The sequence below is a fragment of the Pseudorca crassidens genome, chromosome 10 (assembly GCF_039906515.1).
Source record: "Pseudorca crassidens isolate mPseCra1 chromosome 10, mPseCra1.hap1, whole genome shotgun sequence".
Taxonomy (NCBI): Eukaryota; Metazoa; Chordata; class Mammalia; order Artiodactyla; family Delphinidae; genus Pseudorca; species Pseudorca crassidens.
In genome coordinates, this window is record NC_090305.1 from 50922313 (window position 1) to 50937767 (window position 15455).

The 15455-nt window shown below is 46.7% G+C and overlaps 1 protein-coding gene across 1 annotated transcript; it reads right to left on the minus strand.

Annotated features, from left to right (window-relative positions):
* Positions 1-13624: 13624 nt before the first annotated feature.
* LOC137232910 (uncharacterized) lies at positions 13625-14605 on the minus strand. The gene is given in 6 exon segments (XM_067755759.1): positions 13625-13682; positions 13684-13742; positions 13744-13913; positions 13916-13939; positions 13942-14052; positions 14055-14605. Coding segments are annotated over 6 exon segments (516 nt in total). The 5' UTR covers positions 14149-14605.
* Between the last annotated feature and the right edge of the window lie 850 nt (positions 14606-15455).

Here is a 15455-nt window from a genome sequence, read left to right on the forward strand (position 1 = left end):
AGTCCTAGAACTCTTAACTTAGAAGCAACAAGTACATCTAATGACTCACCCAGTACTGTTGATCATACTTGCTAATTCTAATTTAGAATCCAATGCTTTCTCTTCCTTTCTGTGGCCACTTGACTTATTAAAAATCTTATTTCTTGCTTCCGTTACTGCTATGGTATCTTAGTTGGTTTCCCTGCCTCCTAGTCTTATCTTCTCCATAGAGTTGTCATAGAATTTCCTACCTCTTCTTAGTTGCAACTTAAAACACCACCACATCCCCCCTAGTCCCAGCATGCGTGGTGTAATGTCTGGACCCCTTACATGACATGGAAGTGCCTTCGTGGTCTGGATGCAGCCAACCTTTGCATCCCCCTCTCATTTCTCCTGTACATGCATGGGTGCCTGCAATGTGCCCTGTCACTCTCAACCTCCACGGCCTGTCCCGTTTTTCCCTCTACCTTGAAAATTACACTCCCTCCCTTTTATTCTTCCTTGTTAAGGCCTCTTCAGTCTTCCAGATTCAGCGCTGCCATCACCTCCTCCCTGACCCCTGGTTCCCCCAGCACCTTGGGCTGGATATCAGTCTCCCGAGCTCCTGGAAGGCTAGAGCTGTGTTTTGCATTTCTGTATCTCCAGTATCTTTATTTAGTTCCTGGACAGGCCTCAGAAAGGCTTGTGGAATGAATGGATGAACGCATGAGGTAGATATTTTGTTCTCTCTCTCAAAGAAGAAATGAATGGGTAAGTCTCACTATACACTCCTGAGAGTTTTGGACTGTGGTTGAGCAAAAGTTTTGCCCTTGTAAGAAGACCACGGTTGGCCCTGTTTTGGGTTTTAGTCAAAATCTAGACTTCTGACTACACAAAAAGTATAGCACCATGGAGTCCCACCATTCAAGCATATCGAGGGCAGATCAGGCCCCTGCAGCTGGCCCAACCCACACAGACAGGCGACCTAACTTGATATTACATGCACCCTGGAGTTTGGGAAAGGCAGGTGAGGGCTGCAAATTGGGGCAGAAGTATCCTTTATCAGTGTGTCCTAATATACCCACACTAGAATCCTCTCTATGGGATGAAAAGTTTCAAGGGATCTTTCAAGGCTGGATCCATTAAGATTTTAAATTTGCAATTAAAATGGAGTCTAATAATCCCTAATGTATATTTATAAATGTGATAAGTAAAAGCTTGAGGTAATTTTGTCATTTAATCCCCACGACAACCCAAAGGTATAGGAACTATTATTATACCCATATTACAGATGGGGAAATTGAGGCCCAGAGAAATTTAATAATTTAGGTAACTTTCCAAAGTCACACATTTACTGATGGTGGAGTTAGGATTTGAAATTATATTGTCAGACATCAGAAGCTTCTACTCTTAATTAATTACCTCTCTGAACTTTGCCACCAGGGAAAGAAATGTGCACATTTTCAGTTCTTTTTATTGATACTGTGTCAACAAAGGCATATGAAGTTTTAACTATATAAACAAGCTAGCAAGATATGAAGCATCAAATATTTAAAACTAAGAATATGGAATAAAAGTAAATATGCAGGAAAAATATAATTCTTCTAGCTGTGCAAGGCAGGGTTTATGATTCAAAGAGTAATGGTGACAAAACTGAGATCAGAGAGAGACCAGGCTGATTTGTCCAAGGTCACAGAGTGGCCGACGTGGGATAGGAAGAAGAGCCGTCTTATGCTGAAATCCCCCTGGGGCCTCAATTGCTGGACCCTGGCAAGTCTCTTACTTAAACTTGTAATGGAAACATAGAGGATCAGTAGGCTTAATGCCAGAAATCCTACTTATTACTCAGCATAGGATTAGAAGACAAGGTTGAGTCAATGATTTCTGCCACTGAAAGCCAACTGCTCTGGTATTAAAATGAGCTACATGCTACAACATGGATGAGTCTTGAGGACATTATGTTAAGTGAAATAAACCAGTCACAAAAGGACAAGTACTGTATGGTTCCCCTTACATGAGGTACCCAGAGTAGTCAGATTCATACAGAGAGTAGAGTGGTGGCTGCAGGGGCTGGGGGAGAGGAAATGAGGGGTCAGTGTTTAGTGCGGACAGAGTTTCAGTTTTACAAATGAGAAGAGTTCTGGAGATGGATGGGGTGAAAGTTGTACAACCACATGAATGTACTCAGTGTCACTGAACTACATACTTAAATATGATTAAGATGGTCACTTTTGTGTTATGTGCATTGTGCCACAATTAAAAATAAGTTTTTGAAACGAGCTAGCTCGGTTCATCGGTCAGGGTCCAGTCAGGAAAGCTGACACCACGCCAGTCTTTCAGATATAAGGGGTTGTGATAGAAGGTGTCAGCTATGGGGTGGCGGCCATGGGATGCTGAAACTAGCCAGAGCAGGAGGCGGGTGCACCCCAGGGCTGCAGGTCCACAGGGGAGGGTGTGTTACCTAATCCCAGAATCGGGCTACATGGTGGGGGGCAGGGGTGGGTGCTGCCCCAGCCGATGGCTAGGGGTGGGGGCAAGAGGAAAGGGAGAAAGCCCCCAGCCCCCTCTTGCACCCTCTGCTTTCCACATCCTACCACAGACTTACATTAAGACAGTACGCAACGGTGTCCAGACGTGTCATCTCCTGTGACACATGCAAAGCAGGGCATGCAACAGACATGGTGAGGAATGGGTGTCAGAGGAAGCTGGCAAAGCTCAAGCGTACAGGCCATGAGAGACGTCTTTCCCCAACACTGAAAAAAGCTCTTCAAATTTCTGGGAAAAATTTTTAAAAATCTCCCTTCACTGACTTTCCAATATGATGGTGCTCAGTGATACTGGTTCATCTCAATTAAATTAACTTACCTTCTACAGGTTGGACACATTCAAATAGAGTCAGAGGTTCAGCTTTGGGTATCATTCAGTGTTTCAGAGACTGTCTCTCAGCGATCAACTCAAAGTCATCCTGAGCTGAACGGCATATATTTCATTTTGTTTTGATTTCTGTTTGTAATGTGTGAGCTCAGATGGACCACAACTCCTACTATTCCTTCAAACTCGGCTCAGAACTCAATTCCTTCTCCTTTCCCTCACCCAAATCTAGGTTAGTGTGCCTTTCCTTTGCAACCTCAGCATCCGAGTTTACTTGGAATCTAATACCTATAACAATTGTGATTTGTCGACTTGTCTATTCGTTTTGCATAAGCCTCTAAATTACTTGACAGCAAAGGCAGTACGTATATTTATATATTTTTTTCCCACACATATTTGTGTGTGTTTGCATGTGTACTATTGAATCTCCATCACTAATTAACAATAACAAAGGCAGGGCCAATTACATAGTAGGTACTCAATACATGTTCTTGAATGAATGAATAAACTATTATATTTGATGAGTAGGAGGAATAGGTCTGAGCAGGCACCTGTCGGGACCTGGGAACCAAGGAGTCAAAGCTGCACGTGAGCTGGTCAGCACTGGATGAGGAAGAACAGAGCTGCTCAGGTAAATCTTGAAGAATAAGTAAGCCTTGGTTTTAACGAAGAGCTTTGTGAATCTGGGTTTTGAAAAATTCTAATAGACAATCAGAACTGTGAAACTGGCTTCAACAGAGATGTCAGGGCTTGGAGATAAAAGTTTGAAAGTCATCTTCAGAGGTGGGCTTTTGAGAGGACTCATGATGCGGCAGCTTGTTTCTTCCACCGATGGCTGCAACAGGGTTTCCTCCTGCTCTACAGGTTTTTCTATCTAGTACCTTGCTACTTTCTTCCTCATTGACAGGTGGTGTCTATGCAGCCTCCTTTTGAACCTGGACGGGACTTTGTGTTTGCCTCGACCAACAGCACAGCAGGAATGACACTGTGATTAAGTCATAAAAATGCCCTGTGCTACTGCCTCCTTCCATTAGGCTCTTTGCTCTTGGAATCCGGCCTCCATGCTGTGAGGAAGCCCAATTAACCTCTGGTGAGGCCCCGGAGTCCCAGCCAGTGGCCAGTGCCCAGAGTGAGCCCAGCTGAGCCGCTTGGATGACAGTGCCAGGAGCACATCACAGCCACCCAGCTCTGTGTACACCACAGGTGTGCGAGCAACACAAATGACTATTGTGCTGTAGAGCATTGAGTTCACTGATAATTGATATGCATAGGTGTATGATCGTGAAATGAGTCAGGCAGGCCTGAGTTCAGGCTCTGATTCTGCCACTACCAGGGTGGTGGCTTTAGGCTTGTTATCCAGACTGTCAGAACCCTGGTTTCCTTGTGTATAACATGGGGCTTGTAATGGCTCTGCAGAGAGGTGTCATGATCATTAAAAGAGATGCTACCTGTTGATACCTAATGCTCTGCTGGATCTCTCTGGTGATTGACAGGGATGCTGTTTCCCCGAGATGAGGATGTTTTGTGAGCTCTCTGAAGAAAGGACACATGGAGAACAGGTTGCTTGAAGATGGGGAGGAAAAGAAGAGTGAAAAATACGGTTGGTAAGGGGGCAGTCAGAGGATGAGGAGGGAATCAAGACCGAGGAGCTTCCTGGGATGTTTGGAGTGAAATACAGGGCAGCTCAGATCAGGAGCCAGAAAGGCATTGATTTAGGCAGTAGAGTGGTGACCAGTGACATGTAACACAACCGTGCCCACAGAGCACAGGGCTGACAGCCTGTACACTGAGGGAGAAGTGAGAAGAAGTAATTTGTGTTCACTTAGGCCTTAATTTCCAAGCTTGTATGATATTCCTAAGAGACATGAGCACCATTATAAAGATATAAATCACCCAGTGAAATTTCCATTTCCTCACCACAAGTGGTCCTTCTCTTTTCTCTGGAGATACATCGAGGTGAATCTTGCTGGTCATCACCCACATGATACTGGTTTTCCTTACGTGCTCATTTGTTATGTTTATTGCTGTCTCTGTGGATTGTTTCCTGTGTATTTTGTATTTACATTTAAATTCCTGGTTCCCCCAAATGTCTTACCTAATTATGACTGTAGTTTTACATGTTACTTATACTCTGGTTCCAAAGTGAAAAGCAAAGTTACAGATAAAGGACATGATGACCCAGACACCAATGGCCATGTCTAGAAATAGGGGAAGAGACTTGCTATTTGTTTAAACTTTTATTTTATATTGGAGTATAGTTGGTTTACAATGTTGTGTTAGTGTCAGGTGTACAGCAAAGTGATGTAGTTATATGAGATTTGATATTTAATACATGAAAATATATCATTCCAAACGAAAGAGGGTTTCCCCATCATTGGATTATTGGATGCTTTCATTGTTCAATTAACTGGTCAGAAAATATCTACTGTTGTTATCTCAGAGTCTTTGAGCTAAAAGGAATTATAGGTTCCTCGATTCATAAAAAAAGGAGATGGAGACTCAGACAAGGCCCTTGTGCAAAGTTACAGTTATTTACCCTCTTGCAATGGTTCAGTGACATTGATACAAACGTGATCACGGGAAGTCCATGGTAAAAGCCTAGTTTCCAAATTGCCTATTCTTGTTTTACTTTATTGAAGACTGAATTTTCCAAGATGAGATGCAGTCATTTCTAAGCCTTCACATACAAGGTTTTTAATATTCCTTCTCAAACATTATTTAGTGGCTACCTTGTGCAGGGCACTGCATTAGGTGGGTCTTCTAAAATGTACTATGCAAGAGAATGAAAGATAATTTCTGATTTAAAAAGCCAAATTATGAAAATGTAATATTTATTAGGCACCTGTAAGATAAAAGGCACTTGCTGGGGCTTCCCTGGTGGTGCAGTGGTTGAGAGTCCACCTGCCGATGCAGGGGACACGGGTTCGTGCCCCGGTCTGGGAAGATCCCACATGCCGCGGAGCGGCTGGGCCCGTGAGCCATGGTCGCTGAGCCTGCGCGTCTGGAGCCTGTGCTCCGCAACGGGAGAGGCCACAACAGTGAGAGGCCCGCGTACCGCAAAAAAAAAAAAAAAAAAAAAAGGCACTTGCTGGAGCATCACCTCTGCCAGTTTTACCCCTCCATGAAATTTCTGGTTTGCTCAGTTGATGTCTGTCTGATGCTAATGGGAGCCAGGGGAGGAATGTGATTCCTGAGAGCTTTGTGTGACGAATGTTAATTCTGACCAATCACGTCTAAGACCCGGTAAGTTAGTTCTACAATTGAGGGGAGTGGGGCTGGCAGAGCTGATGATGGCCTGGGGACCCCTAGGACCAGTGAGGGATATAAGAGGCGGGAAGAGGAGCTGTCCAGGGTGGGCTCCCAGAATTCTCCCACCACTGGGGGCACCAAGCAGCAAGGGCGACTGGGACACAGGATGTGGGTCTGGGGCTGATAGTGAAGCAGAGGTCATTTGGGGGATTAACACTTCTCCACTTCTGAGGGTTCTTTCCAGGCATAGGGAGTTCAGGATGCACTCCTGGCGTCTCTCTACTCTCTTCCTCTCTCTGATCCAGGAGAGGTGTGTGACTGGGTGGATTTGTCTGTCTGATCCAGGTGTTCAGAAATAAGAAGCCCATTTGCTGACAGATAGCAGCTCCTTCCTTATCAGTAATAAAGGGGATATTTTGACACTGGTCACATCTAGAACCAACTCAGCGAAACTCTCATTCTGTACAAGAGTCAGGAAGACAAACAGACCCTCTTCCTAGGCAGACTTGGTCCCATGTTGCTGGGACCTCTGCTCTTAAAAGTGCAATCTCCTGGAATATTTTTAGGTGACCCAGAAGTTAAAGTTCAGAATCCCTGGAATTCTTTATGTTCATAAACTACACCTAAAAATTTAGCCAAGAAACGTGTGTGTTTGAACAAGTGAAGGGTAGAGGAATCCTCCAAACATTGCCTAGAGCAATGACTGGGGCTTGTGACCTGATCTTTATTAGCTGTGTCTTAGGCAGGGCATCCGTAAAGCTATGTAAACAGATAACTTCAGACCATTAATGAGGGGAGTGAATATTTTCTTCTTTCATGTCAATCTTCCTGCTCCCTTCTGAGCTGGATTGGTGTGAATCAATCAGTGTGAAGAAACTTGCCCTCAGTTTCTGAAGGAAAGGAGAGCCTGGGTGATGGGGATCTTAGGTGCCTGAATGTCAGGACAGTTCTGAATGGCTTCTGAGCTCAGGGCCAACCTCCTGAAAGCCTATTGTCTGAAGTCCCCTGGAGTTTCTTTATTTATTGGTTTCAGTTGCTAAGAAGTGACCATCCTCAGAAGTGAGGCTGTTGCCCTTGGCTACACATTTCTTTATGGGCATAATCTTGCATCACACGGTAACAAACTGGCAGCTGAGCAAAGCACAGACCTTGATGAACTGTTTTCCTGATGTTGGCCTCCTGGTATGAGGTAGGTTGTGCTAATTCACCTTTTCAATCAAAGGCAAGGGCTGACACTGTCCTCTTCCCTCTCAAGTAGGAATTTGCTTATTTTTGCTCTGAGATGTGTCAGTTAAAATCATGTCCCCTGGGGCTTCTCTGGTGGCTCAGTGGTTGAGAGTCCGCCTGCCGATGCAGGGGACACGGGTTCGTGCCCCGGTCCGGGAAGATCCCACATGCCGCGGAGCGGCTGGGCCCGTGAGCCATGGCCGCTGAGCCTGCGGGTCCGGAGCTTGTGCTCCGCAATGGGAGAGGCCGCAACAGTGAGAAGCCCGCGTACCGCAAAAAAAAAAAAAACCATTTCCCCTGAATAATCTCTTTCCTGAACATATCCACCTCACGGGGTTCCTGGGAGCCTGCGTGGTGGAGGCAGTGTGTTGTGATTGTGGGCGGTGGTGCTGATTTTCTCACCTTGGAAAAGGGAAGGCACCAGGGGGCTGGTGCCTGTTTCAAATCACATGTATTTTTGTCCCCTCTCTGCCCTACCCCCCTCCCTGCCCATTGATTCCACAGATTAGATATTCACATTCAAGGTAACTGTTGAGTACATTTCTAGTTTGAATTTCACTTGCTATCTTCTGCCACCTTGACCTCTCCTTTGTTTGCATCTCATCTTCCATTTTGGGAGGAATGTTTCGAATTTTGATATTTATTTTCAACACAGATACCCTCTGAATTTATGGAACTTTCTCTGGTACACCAATAAGATGGTGGAGGTGAGGTGTCTTTTTGTGTCTTCTACCCCAAATCCATTTGCAGTCTTTTGTCTCTTTTTCTTAAGGCAGTTCCAAATGCGCCCCATGTCTGCTGCTGTTTGAAAAGGCTGTAAAATTCAAGCTACGTGATTATGAATACTATGAAAAAGGTTTTGACAACTTTCGGTGGCATTTAATTCAAGTTAAATTCCTCTTATTCAAAATAATAAGCATAATGTTACTTATTATGTAGATGAGGTGGTGAGGCAGATGTTTGTCGTCTCTGCATTCACTGGGGATTAATAAATACACAGGCTGAGCAGGAGGCCTGGGTTCAACCTGGGAATTTGAAAAAGGGTTGAGGAACAGGAAGGATGATTACCCTGGAGCTGCTCTGTCCAGTACGGGGGCCAGCAACCACATGAGGCCGTTTACATTTAAAGTAATTACAATGAAATAGAATGAAAATGAAAAGTTTCTTGGTCACGTTGGCCATCATTCAGTCACTTACTGAAGAGCACAGACACAGCACATTTCTGTCATTGTAGGCAGTCCTAGTGGGCAGCGCTGCTAACCACGGGATTGTTAAAACAGCCAGGGATGCTCGTAGATTTCTCTCATCAATGGGAACTTTATCTGTAAGGGTTCTGAAAGCTTCTCAGAATGGGTATAGATCTGTAAAGAGCCAAGAGGTGAAGTAGTTACCATCAGGTTGCAGCTATTTGAGTGCCACCCTGTGTCCCATGGGCTACGCTAGAGCCATGCTTCTCAAACTTGAAATGTGCAGACACAGCACTTGGAGAGCTTAGAGTGCAGATACTGACTCGGTAGGTCTGGGGTGTGGCCTGAAAGTCAGCGTTCATAAACCACTCCCCTAGAGATGCTGCTGCCTCGGTCTTGGAGACGACACTTGGAGAAGCACAGGTTGACAGCACTGATTACCAATCTTGGCTATACATCGTAATCAGCTGGAATCTAAACATCACTGACACCTAGATCTCAACCCCAGAGGTTCTAATGTAACTTGTCTGGGTAGTAATCTGGGCACTGAAGATTTTAAAAAGCTCCCCAACTGATTAATACTTGAGAACCATTGATGGAGTTAAAACAAGTCTATTAAGTCTGAGGACCAGAAACATGGCCTCATCTGGAAGTTTGTTAGAAATGCAGATTCTCAGACTTGAACCCCATCCTGCCAAGTACCAATCTGCCTTCCAGGGACATTCACCAGGGGATTTCATGTACTTTACAGGTGAGAACTACTGTTCCAAGTAGCCTTTATTTTTATTTTTTTGGCTGTGTTGGGTTTTCATTGCAGCGTGTGGGCTTTCTCTAGTTGCAGCGAGCAGGGGCTACTCTTAGTTGCGGTGCACGGGCTTCTCATTGCGGTGGCTTCTCGTTGTGGAGCACAGGCTCTAGGTGCGTGGGCTTCAGTAGTTGTGGCACATGGGCTCAGTAGTTGTGGCACGCGAGCTCTAGAGCGCAGGCTTAGTAATTCTGGCACACGGGCTTAGTTGCTCTGCAACATGTGGGATCTTCCTGGACCAGGGCTCGAACCCATGTCCCCTGCATTAGCAGGTGCATTTCTAACCACTGTGCCACGAGGGAAGTCCCCAGGTAGGCTTTAAAAGTAACAACTTATTGATCTGTGTACATGTGCTTTAAAGAAATTCTTTAAAGCAACAACTTCTGTTAGTTCCTAAAAATATTGGAGCATATAATTTAGTCCATTCCTATGCCTAATTATTGAAGCTTTAATAGACTGTCATGGCACAGATGCTAATGTGATGGTTTCTGCTTGCATTGTAACAGAAAGTATCAATAATCCCAGCAGAGTGGGCACTGGACTTTCACATCTTAACTAGAAGGTCAAGAATAACCAAGATTTTTAGGAATTAGTTCCACATGTTTGTATAAAATTTATTATTCAAGATAAAATGTAATTCCCCTTTTAGGTTAATTCCTTTTGATTTTAGAAAATTGTATACTTCTAATTCATTAGAAGAGATATATATACAACATAGGTAGATTCTTAATTGATGTAATTTTTCATCATGCAACACTCAGATCTCAGATCCTCAGGGGTTGGGGGAGAGTGAGAAGGGATTATAATGTCTTGACCAAAACAAAAAAGTGTCTAACATTGTGTTTTCCTGATAGGTCTTTCTGAGTGGTATTTTAGAGGTACAGTGCCAAAGAATTATAATGGAGAAAGGCCAACTATGCTATGAGTTAGAGCAGCACTTCTCAGACTTAAACGTGGTAGGAAACACTTGAAGATCTTATTAAAAGGTAGACTCTGATGCAGTCAGTCTGGGGCAGGGGCCTGCGACTCTGTATTTCACACAATACAGGTATTGGGACACTACCTGTCCATCGACTACCTTTTGAGTAGCAAGGGGTTAGATGACTCTTCCAGGATACCTTCTCGTAAACTCTCATTTCAGTGACTCAAAAAATCAAGTGGCCTGGTATAAACAATAATAAGGGTGATTTTGTTGAAAGTGCTGATTTGCTCATTTGAATCATCCAAAAGAGAGACATCAAGAGGTCAGAATTGTTCATAGACCCATCATTACTGGAAAGCTCATGGGGAAATGAAGTCATTTAAGGCAAAAGGAAAATAGTAACATAAATACCTCAGATGACTACCAGGGCAAAATTTTCAAAATGTTGCAAGCTGTCTGCATGCTTGAAGTAGCAATTTACATGCATAATAAGGTGCAATCAACAGTTTTGAAATGTAATATATTTTCTGAGCCCATATTTACTTATGACAGATGCAAAAAGAAACTGTGTCCCCCCCAAAAATAGAAGGGCAGAGAAAGGAAAAATACTTGCCTTTGACAATGGGAATCTTTACAAGCTCTTGCCTAAATTTAGAACAAATTTAGTTGAAGTATTGGATCTTTGTTTTGATTTACTCTTCACTGAAGTTCACAAACACATTTTGGAAGTAACAAGCATGTAAGAATAGTAACTTTCCAGTCAGCTCTTCCAGCTCCTGTTGGAACTGACATGTACTTTTTATTTCTACACTGTAAAAGGAAAATCTGTCAAATTCAAAACTTTATTGCACAGAACACCATTGACTTTCTTCCTGCCTTCAGAAGGGGTTTCATTTTTTGAAGATGCCAAATATCTTTAGAATAATTTATAGAAAGAGATTAATTAAACTAGCAATTTCTTCTCAGATGAGTGCTCATGGTGAATTTCTATCATCTTAACTATTTTCAGTAGAACAGGCACTGAGTGCTCCCTATGCCCTAAGGCACTCTCCTAAGCTCTTTACACAGATCATCGAATTTACCATTATAAAAATACTATAAGGATTGATTCATTACAATGTACCGGGGAGGAAAGGGAGAGCAAGTAACTGTTTTTAAACAAATATTATTTTTCTCTTTTTCTTATTTATTTATTTTTGGCTGCGTTGGGTCTTCTTTGCTGCGCGGGGGCTTTCTCTAGTTGCGGGGAGTGGGGGCTACTCTTTGTTGCGGTGCACGGGCTTCTCTTTGCGGTGGCTCCTCTTGTTGCGGAGCATGGGGTCTAGGCACGTGGGCTTCAGTAGTTGTGGCATGCGGGCTCAGTAGTTATGACACAGGGGTTAGTTGCTCCACAGCATGTGGGATCTTCCTGGACCAGGGATCAAACGGTGTCTCCTGTATTGGCAGGCAGATTCTTTTTTTTTTTTTTTTTAACATCTTTATTGGAGTATAATTGCTTTACAATGGTGTGTTAGTTTCTGCTTTATAACAAAGTGAGTCAGTTATACATATACACATGTTCCCATATCTCTTCCCTCTTGCGTCTCCCTCCCTCCCACCCCCCCATCCTACCCCTCTAGGTGGTCACAAACCACCTAGCTGATCTCCCTGTGCTATGCGGCTACTTCCCACTAGCTATCTATTTTACGTTTGGTAGTGTATATATGTCCATGCCACTCTCTCACTTTGTCACAGCTTACCCTTCCCCCTGGCCATGTCCTCAAGTCCATTCTCTAGTAGGTCTGTGTCTTTATTCCCGTCTTACCCCTAGGTACTTCATGACCTTTTTTTTTTTCCCTTAGATTCCATATATATGTGTTAGCATACGGTATTTGTTTTTCTCTTTCTGACTTACTTCACTCTGCAGATTCTTAACCACTGCACCACCAGGGAAGTCCGCAAGTAACTTCTTTAAAGGTACAAAGCTCTGTATTTTCTTGGCTGGCACATTACTACATGAAAGGTCATAATGTCACTTTAAAAGTATAGTGAATGTCAGACTAAAGCAAGCTCATGTTATTTTGAACAAGTCCCCAATTTAGAAAATGAGCTTGAAATCTAATTTTTCATAATTTTGAAGAAAAAAAATGAGTAATTCCATCCCCAAACTTTTCTTTCCAAAAGCATGTTCACATTGCATTATCTAGATTGACTGTCTGCACTGATGAAATTAAAGTGGCAATTAATTCCTATCACAGAGTCAGAGATTAAAGCTATTGTATTGAAGGATAGGACTCATGCTGTGTTCTTGTGTAACTGCATCTATTGGGACAGTGTGTTTTGAAATAGTCCAAGTTGTCTTTAAGTTAATGCAAAGCAGTCAGGAGATAAACAACTTAACTTTCTAGTTTCAGGAGGCAATTGTTGCTGGAGGAAGAAAGCTAAGTAAGCTCTGCTAAGAAATGCACGGAGAGTTCATTTATCTGCTGATCCATTTGGGGGCATTATGGAACTCAAAGCCCAGAACAATGGGCTCTATTTAACATTAAACAGCTTCTTAATAATCTGTTATTTCTTTCCATGGCTGCCGGAAAGTCCCTCGGGAGTGCAGAGTCGCTGTAGCAGTCCCCGTGAAGTTGTAAGCTACTCCCCAGGACCAAGTAGTGTTAAATATAGAAGTCACCCTAATCACCTGACTGTCGGAGAGCCCCGTGTAAGAATTCCCAAGTCTACCCTTGTCATCTCCATCTCTCTCTCTAGATTTACCAAACGCAGCTCACCGCACCTCCTGGGGTCCCCGCCGGCACCTCCCGGAGCTTTGCCCGGCGGAGTACGCCCTTCCAGCGCAGAGGGCTGGCGGGGAGCTGGCGCCAACCGGGGCACCTGGCGGCCGATGCCTGGCCGCGACCCCTCGCTCTCCCTCCGCCTCCCCCTCTGCCCCTCTGCTTTACGAGGAACTCTGCTGCGCTGCGAGACTCGCGTCCTCGCCCTGGGCGCGGGGCCCCACCCCTTGCGGGTGCCGCCCGCGACCGGGACGGAGGCGAGGGTAGGTGAACTGCTGGCCCGGCCTTGGCTACCGCTTGCTCGGTCCTAGTCCTCAGGCGCTGGCTGGGCGGCGCGGGGCCGCGGGAGCGCGGGGATGCACTCGCGCGCGCGGAAGGGGTGACCCCGGGGACACGTGCGGCCGCGGGAGGGAGCGCGGGAGGGGCCTGGGGCCGGCGTGCGGGTGGGGGTCGCCCGGGGTTGGAGTGGGCGCCCCGGACGCCAGCCCTCTGCCGGCTCCCCTCCTTCTAGGGCTCCGCCGCCGCCTGGCACAAATCGGAAAGCCTTGCCTTCCTCTGATGGAGCGGGCAGGGTGAGGGGTCGGTGCCTGGTCAGCTGGCGGGGATGGTAGATTTCACTTACACCTGACCCGCCCCACTCCTGTCAGTTTCGCCGGCAGGTCCCAGCGATGCGATTGTTCTTCCAGTAACTTTGTTCAGAGGCGGAGGGGAGGGGAGACGCCGAGAGGACCCCGGAGAGGCTGGAAAGCGACGAGGATCGGGAGGCCCAGCTGAGGCGGGAGTCCTCGGGCGGCCCCGGGGCTGGGCGCGTGGCTGGGAGGCGTCGCTGCCGCCGCCTCCGGGATGCGCTCGGCTTAGCGGGACTGCCGGGGGCTCCTGAAGGCCATTGCTCCGAGGACGCGCGGCCACCGGCTGCTCGCGCTCCCCGGGCCGGCGCCGCCGGTGCCGGAGCCGAGCGGCGAGCGGAGCTGCGGGGCGCGCGGGCGAAGGCTAGCGGGAGGGAGGGCGCGCGGGAGGCGTCTCCTCCTCGGCGAGCCATGCGTGCCACCGGCAGCTGAGCCGCCGCCGGCGCCGCTGTCAAATCTGCGCTCCGCTTTTGTCTTGTCCTCCAGTGAATGGGAAGATGGAGATGGATGTAGAGGGAGTTTCTCCGTGCCCAGAGCCCATCCCCCGCTCCCAGGGGGCTGGCGGAGCCTGCCAGGCGCCGCCACAGCCGCCGTCGCCGCCGCAGCATCCGGCTCCGGATGATCCGCCCGGCAAGAGTGCCGGCGCCGAGGACAGCGACGATCCCGAAGCGAGAGCCAGCGGCGAGAAGGACGAGAGCAAGGTAGGTCCGCCGCGTTGGCGCTGTGACACCTTTTGAACAAAACCACGGAGCTCTGGCAGCGGCTGTCACTTTAACCCCTGCGCTCCCCCACCCCCTTCCCTCGTCCGGGAGGTGGTGAGGGTTGCAGATGTAGGGAAGGCGTAAGATGGAAGGGAATCGCTGGGCGACAGTGACTTTCTGAACGGGAAGGCGCGTGCAGAAGTCCCTCCTGGTTTCCGTATTCAGTGTTCGTGCAGAGAAAAGTCTTCTGGTCCAGGCAACGTGATGTTGGGTGGAGCGCAGCACCCCGGGAGAGCGAGATTGAAAGACTTTGCTCGCCCGCACCGTATAGCCACAGCTTATGTGGATGATCTAGGTCAAGGGGAAACATGTGTTCAGGAGCTGCCAAGTGGCTTCTGAGACTCCTTGAAGGGAGGTGGCATCAACCTAAAGATGACAACAGTGGGAGCAAAGTTTGGCTCTTTTGCAGAATGGAGAGCTCTGCCTAACCCAGCTCTAAGCTGGAACACCTGCTCCTGCCCTGGCATCCTCCTGCCCGGGAGGGCAGGGGCCAGGTGCCTGGCACCAGGTGAGCTCTGGAAACCTTTTGAAGCGCTGCTGTGTCATTGTAGCCCCGGGATAGCGGCTACTGACTGTGGAGAGAGGAGCTCCTCAGGTAATTGGGTTCCAGTAAGAAATAGCTCAAATGCCATTCTCTGGTGCTGATGTTTTTTCCTGTTGAGAAAATTGTAAAGTAGAGGAAGTGGCATAGAAAATAATGCCTTGGTGTGATATTCTTGGAGTGTATTTATTGCAGCTTGGTTTCTGAGCAGGGTTTTCTTTCTCCATATACACTTGGAGTTGAGTTTTGTGGATGCTGGTGCCGGCCAGTTGTATCTCTGTGAAGTGTATACATGTGTTTGTTAATGCATTTTGGAAGTGGCTGCAAGTGTTGGGGAAAAGCTGGTTCAACAAATCAGAACCAACCAAAGAGGAGTCAGCTGAGGTACTTTCTCACTGTGGCTCACTGGAGGAAGCGTGCAAGGAAACAGCCACCGTGCCTGGTTAGGAAAGCGAGTCATGACATGCTCCTCCTGGGAGGTTGCCTGGGTTTCTGCTGGACGTTCCTAGAGGGGCTAGTAGACTAAACAGTATCCCAAACATGTTG